Here is a 6,386-nt window from a genome sequence, read left to right as displayed (position 1 = left end):
GTCACAATGACCTTTAACCCAGACTTTTTCTCATTTCCCTTGCCTAGAGATGTCCCCATCCCCAACACACGCACAATCCCATTCCCTAGTTCTTTGCACTGATATATCCTCTCTCACACTCCTTATATACCCAGGCCATATCCTAATGACTTTGTTAAAAATGAAATGTGAAAATGTGTTTTATTGTCCAGCTTTCACTGGCTCATTGGGAATTTTCAAGTTCACATGGTCAGAAATGCTGTTTGGACATGAGCCTCTTCTCTCCTCCCCACAGAACTGGAAGCAGACTTTCTGAATTAAATGGCTATTGAGAGTGTTTGCAGGGTCTTAACTTCCATATTGGAAGATGAATCCATGTGTTAATGGGTTTATGTGAACAGGAAGATAGGTGGTGGCATCTTTGTGGTGACAACCCCAAAGTGCTCAGAACTTTTCCTCATTTATTCAGTATATATTTAATGAGCACCTTACTATGAGGTAGACACAGTGACAACACCTTTTGTTATTTATTTGTGCAGCACTTATTTCCTGAGTGCATCCTCTATACTAGGCCCCAAGGATATACAGATGGTCCCTGACTTGGGATTTTTCTACTTTATGATGGTGTGAAAGTGATCTGCATTCATTAGAAACCATATTCTTGCAAAGCTGGGCAGTAGCAGTAAGCTGCATTTTTAACTTAATATATTTTTACCTGATCATGAGTTTATGGGGATGTAACCCCATTGTAAGTCAAGGAACATCAGTAAACAGAAACCAAACACTGTCTATGTCCTCATGGAGCTCACAATTTAGTAGGGGAAGATTGTCATTAATAAAAGAATCACAAGTATACAATTGCCATTGTGCTAAATGATTCAAAGGAAGGGTTGCTGATGTTATGAGACGAGAATAGAGTCCAAAGGTGAGTGGGGGAGACCAGCTGGAAGGTTGCTGCAGTTACACTGACAAAAGATGATAGCCTGGGCTAGAGTGGGAGCCTGTGAACTGGAGAAAATGGACTGATAAGAGATGTTCCAAATGTCTACATTAGATCTCCTCTTCTCTCAGGCCACGAATAAAAGACAGACCAAGACCAAACAAATGACTGAGCTGGGGGGACCCCTTCCTTTGAACTTAAGAGAAGCAGGAGGATTTCCTCTGGTGTGTGTGTACCATTTACTGAACCTCTGCTATGTGCTAGAACCAACCTTGTTACATTTAAACTTCACAGCAATTCTGAGGTAGATGTCATTAGCCCAACTGCATGATGAGTCTTAGAAAGTTTAGGTGATGAGCCCCAAATCACAGAGTTAGACTTGGGATTAGAGCCCTGGCTGCACTCAAAAGACTAGTTTGCTTCAATTTATCAAGCTACAGTCCAAGAGTTATGATGTCCTGACCCCACTGTTCCTTCCTCTAGTCTAGTTTTCAATTTTGCAGGTACAAGGAGAAGCACTGAAGTCTCCATGGGCCAAGGGGAAGGCGGAACATCACAGGGAGAACACCTCCTTCGGTCCGGAACTAGAGACGGACAGCGTTGTTTCCGGACGGAAGGGGGGGGGGAAAGCTACAGGCCCGGAAGTTACGTGTCCCATCCTCGCGCCGGCCTCCCTGACGGGGGTGAGGCCGCAGCGGACTGCCCTTTCCCAAAATGGCGTCGAAAATAGGTTCGAGACGGTGGATGCTGCAGCTGATCATGCAGTTGGGTTCGGTGCTGCTCACACGCTGCCCCTTTTGGGGCTGTTTTAGCCAACTCATGCTGTACGCTGAGAGGGCTGAGGCGCGCCGGTGAGCAGGTCCACGCAGCCGCCGTACGCGGTGGGGGGGGGGCGTTGATGTGGGGAAGAAGTTGGGAGCTAGAAGTTAGGGTCCTTGGACTGGGAGGAACTGGGACTTCGTCGGGAGGGGCTCTGGTCCGGGCATTGGGCCAGATCTGGTGGGGTGGTCCTAGCCATGAGAGGGAGCTCCGGTTTGGGGGAGCAGTGGAGCTTGCGGGAACTCAAGAGCTCTTCTTCCCCTTCATTCTGTCCTCCTTGCTTCCCCACTCCCGGCTCACAGGAAGCCCGACATCCCAGTGCCCTACCTGTATTTCGACATGGGGGCGGCCGTGCTGTGTGCTAGCTTCATGTCCTTTGGAGTGAAGCGGCGCTGGTTCGCGCTGGGGGCCGCACTCCAGCTGGCCATTAGCACCTACGCCGCCTACATCGGGGGCTACGTCCACTACGGGGACTGGCTAAAGGTGAGCGCCTCGGCCCTAGAAGGGACTTCGCTATGCGTGATGGGGAGTCAAAGGCCAAAAAGCTCAGAGCAGTTGGTGGGTGATGCATGGTTCTGGCCAGGTGCACATTGTTAAGCCTGGGAGGGCTGAACCCCTAGGCTTGTAGACATTATGGACGGCAGAAATGGAAGGATCTTAGCAACCACACAAACCTCCCCTCCAGAGTGTGGAAACTTAGGTCCAGAGATGGGAAACACCTTCCCAAAGTCACACCACAGTTAGCATACTGGTAGGACCAGAAGTCACGTGATTCCCAGAATCTTTTAAACCTTTAGTTTAGGGCTGGCTGTGGTGGCTCACACCTGTAATCCTAGCACACTGGGAGGCTGAGGCTGGAGCTCAGGAGTTAGAGACCAGCCTGAGTAAGAGCAAGACCCTGTCTCTAATAAAAATAGAAAACTTAGCAGGGTGTATTGGCGTGTGCCTGTAGTCCCAGCTACTCAGGAGGCTGAGGCAGGAGAATTGCTTGAGCCCCAGGAGTTTGAGGTTGCTGTGAGCTAAGCTGATGCCACTGCACTCTAGCTTGAGCAACAGAGTGAGATTCTGTCTCAAAAACAAACAAACAGGCCGGGCGTTGTGGCTCACGCCTGTAATCCTAGCTCTTGGGAGGCCGAGGCGGGCGGATTACTCAAGGTCAGGAGTTCAAAACCAGCCTGAGCAAGAGCGAGACCCCGTCTCTACTATAAATCGAAAGAAATTAATTGGCCAACTGATATATATATAAAAAAATTAGCCGGGCATGGTGGCGCATGCCTGTAGTCCCAGCTACTCGGGAGGCTGAGGCAGAAGGATCACTCGAGCCCAGGAGTTTGAGGTTGCTGTGAGCTAGGCTGACGCCACGGCACTCACTCTAGCCTGGACAACAAAGCGAGACTCTGTCTCAAAAAAAAAAAAAACAAACAAACAAACAAAGAAAACCATTAGTTTAGCAATCCCAGATTCATAGAACAAAAGGGACCTTGGAGAGTACATAGTTATCATAAAATCATCTAATTTTATGAAATTTAATCTTAGTGTAGCATTTAAACCTGTAAATGCCAGAACCTGTGCCAGGTGCTGCAGGCTTGCGGATAAGACCGGACAAAAGTACTACCCTCAAGGAAGGGACTGTCAGTCCAATAGGGGAGGCAGATGTGTGAACAGTTACAGGACAGTGAGATCAGTGGGTTTTTATTTATTTATGAAACAGGGTCTCACTCTGTCACCCATGCTGGAGTGCAGTGGTGAGATCATAGCTCATTACAACTTCAAAACCAGGGCTCAAGCAATCCTCCTACCTCAGCCTCCCAAGTAGCTGGAACTATAGGCACACACTACCTTGTCTGGCTAATATTTTTAAGATTTTCTGTAGAGACGGGTCTTACTATGTTGCCCAGGCTGGTCTCAGACTCCTGGCTTCAAGTGACCCTTCTGCCATGGCCTCCCTAACTGCTGGGATTACAGGCTTGAGCCACTGCTCCTGGCCTGGGTTTTTGTTTTTGTTGTTGCGTTTTAATGGAATAGACCATATACTATATAGAGGAAAGAACACCAGGAGGAGAGTCTGCAGACTTGGGGGTTGGGAAGGGGACAGTGCATGGTGTCTGGGTCTGCCACTTACTTTCTGTAGGTCCTTGGAGAATTTTCTTAACCCCTTTGGGCCTCAGTTTCCACTTCTGTAAAAAAGAATTATCTATCTCTGCTGTACCTGCCCACCAAGCTTGGAAATGGTAAGAGTGTTCATCAGATGGAATGGGATGTGTAGAGATGGGCAGTTTTACTGTCTGAGCAGCCAGAAGAAATGTGGCTGCAGTTCCTGACTGGGGTCCCCTTGCCCTGGCCTAGGTCCGTATGTACTCGCGCACAGTTGCCATCATTGGCGGCTTTCTTGTGCTTGCCAGCGGTGCTGGGGAGCTGTACCGTCGGAAACCCCGCAGCCGCTCCCTGCAGTCCACCGGCCAGGTGTTCCTGGGCATCTACCTCATCTGTGTGGTAGGTTGGGGAACTATTGGTTGGAGGTGTCTGGCTGGGAGTGAAATGTGAGCCCAGGCCCGGTAGAACCACAGGAAGGTGGGCAGAACAAGGCCTTGTATGCAGTTCCTGAAGGCCTGGCTCCTGGCAGTTGCCCGGGCAGCTTCCAGACCTTCCAAATGCCTGAGAGCCTGGCTGAGAGCCCCTTCTTCCAACATTATCACCACCAGGTAGAGAAGAAGTTGGATTGACCATTCAATCCTAACCCTGAGTGCCAAGAGAACAAGATGGGCTGATTCTCTCATGGCTCAAGCCCCCAGAGGGCTGGGAGAGGAGACAAAGAAGTTTGGTGGGGATATGGTCCCAGCTGGGACTCTGCCCCTTAAGGCTGATGGGGGCTGCCTGGGGTAGCCAGTTATAGTCCTCCCTGGTGTCAGGGGAGGCCAGTGTGGATGGGGACATGGACAGGCCCCAGGCCACTTAGTGGCCTGATTTTAGTTACTGGGTATCGTACATCATATGCAAAGCTCTGTGTGGGCTTTCGTGGTCTATTCAGAGGTGGGAGCTCCAGACTGACTGTGGAGACACACTTTTTTCCTCCAGAGCCCCCAGGGTGAGGGGAGATAGAGTTCCTAACCTCCTGGGCCTGCGTAGTCTGAGGGGGAGAGAGAGGCCCTCCTTTGTGTTTTAGAAAGTCCCCAGCCTGAGCGGGGGGGGTCAGAAGCCCACCTTCCAGGGGCTGACTTGCAGGTGCCATCTCAGGGGTGGCCTTCCCCAGACGGGCTTCTGAGCCTTTTGGAGAGTCTTAGAGGATGGTGTGTCTCCAGGCCTACTCGCTGCAGCACAGCAAGGAGGACCGGCTGGCGTATCTGAACCATCTCCCAGGAGGGGAGCTGATGATCCAGCTGTTCTTCGTGCTGTACGGCGTCCTGGCCCTGGCCTTCCTGTCGGGCTACTACGTGACCCTGGCTGCCCAGATCCTGGCTGTCCTGCTGCCCCCAGTCATGCTGCTCATTGATGGCAATGTTGCCTACTGGCACAACACACGGCGTGTTGAGTTCTGGAACCAGATGAAACTCCTTGGAGAGAGTGTGGGCATCTTTGGGGCTGTTGTCATCCTGGCCACTGATGGCTGAGTTTCATGGAGAGAGGCTGAGATGGGCACAGGGAGCCACTGAGGGCCACCCTGCCTTCCTCCCTGCTGGCCCAGTTGCTGTTTATTTATGCTTTTTGATCTGTTTGTTTGCTTTTTTTTTTTTTTTTAATTATTTTTTTGCATTGTTAAGAGGCAGGTGTTTTCCCTAAATTCCTAGGCCCAACACTTGGCAGGGTGGGAGCCCTGGCACTAATGCCTCAGGTTTTTTTTCCCTGTTTGTTAGGAGAGCTGAGGCCAGCTGCTCCCTGAGTCTCCTGTCCCTGAGAAGGGAGTAAGGCGGGCAGGGCTGTGGGTACTAAGAGTGGGAGACAAGGAAGGAAGATGGAAATCGGAAATGAGCAAATGTGAAAAATTCCTTTTCAAACCTGGCAGATGCAGCTAGTCTCTGTGTTGCTTCCCAGAGACTGAGATGTGTGTTGACACACGTGCCTCAGGCCCGAGAGGAGCAAAGGGCCTGGGTACCACAGAAGTCACGTGGGTTCTCAGGGTATGCCGGGGCAGAAACAGTACCAGCTCTCTGTCATCTATCTTGAGAGCAGAGCAGGCCTTGGTCTGCTCTGGGCTATGCAGGGGTGGAGCGGGCAGCGTCCAGCTTCTCCCCAGCTGCAGCCTCTGTTTCCAGCTCTGTGGTTGGCCTGGTAGGGGTGGAGTGCCCTCCCAAACACCAGACCACACGGTCCTCCAAAAATAAACATTTTATATAGACATTTGGTTTTGCTTCTCCATTCTCCCCACGGGGCACTTTGCCATTGGTTGAGATTGCTCTTGGGTTTCTTGAAAGACTGTATCTGGTTAAGCTGTATCTGTCATCTTTCCCCTGTTCCTAGATTTCCCACAGGTCTTTGGTTCTCTTTTTTAAGAATGTCAGAATCCTCACAGTATTATATGCTTTTGATCTCACCCTAGCCCCTCTTCTTGTAGCTTGTCTTTTCCTCCCCATTTGGAGCTTGTTCTTTTGAAGAAATCTCTGGTGAGAGGAGCTGGAGGGAGAGAACTAACATTAAGTGTCCACTATGAAGC

General features: G+C 50.5%; 1 protein-coding gene across 2 annotated transcripts; it reads left to right on the top strand.

The window, feature by feature from the left end:
• Positions 1-1,552: 1,552 nt before the first annotated feature.
• On the top strand, positions 1,553-6,073 carry TMEM101 (transmembrane protein 101). Of its 2 annotated transcripts, none has more exons than XM_012786683.3 (4): positions 1,553-1,770; positions 2,041-2,221; positions 4,085-4,231; positions 5,038-6,073. In XM_012786683.3, exons 1-4 carry the CDS (start codon positions 1,634-1,636, stop codon positions 5,344-5,346), a joined length of 774 nt encoding a protein of 257 aa, XP_012642137.1. In that variant the 5' UTR covers positions 1,553-1,633; the 3' UTR covers positions 5,347-6,073. The 2 variants fall into 2 exon arrangements, with proteins under 2 accessions (XP_012642137.1, XP_075850719.1); XM_075994604.1 differs by having other exon boundaries at positions 1,594-1,649.
• The last annotated feature ends 313 nt before the right edge of the window (positions 6,074-6,386 follow it).

This window comes from Microcebus murinus, chromosome 18, assembly GCF_040939455.1.
Source record: "Microcebus murinus isolate Inina chromosome 18, M.murinus_Inina_mat1.0, whole genome shotgun sequence".
Classification (NCBI taxonomy): domain Eukaryota; kingdom Metazoa; phylum Chordata; class Mammalia; order Primates; family Cheirogaleidae; genus Microcebus; species Microcebus murinus.
The sequence above is the reverse complement of the archived record's forward strand: the minus strand, read 5'-3'. Positions and strand labels throughout refer to the sequence as shown.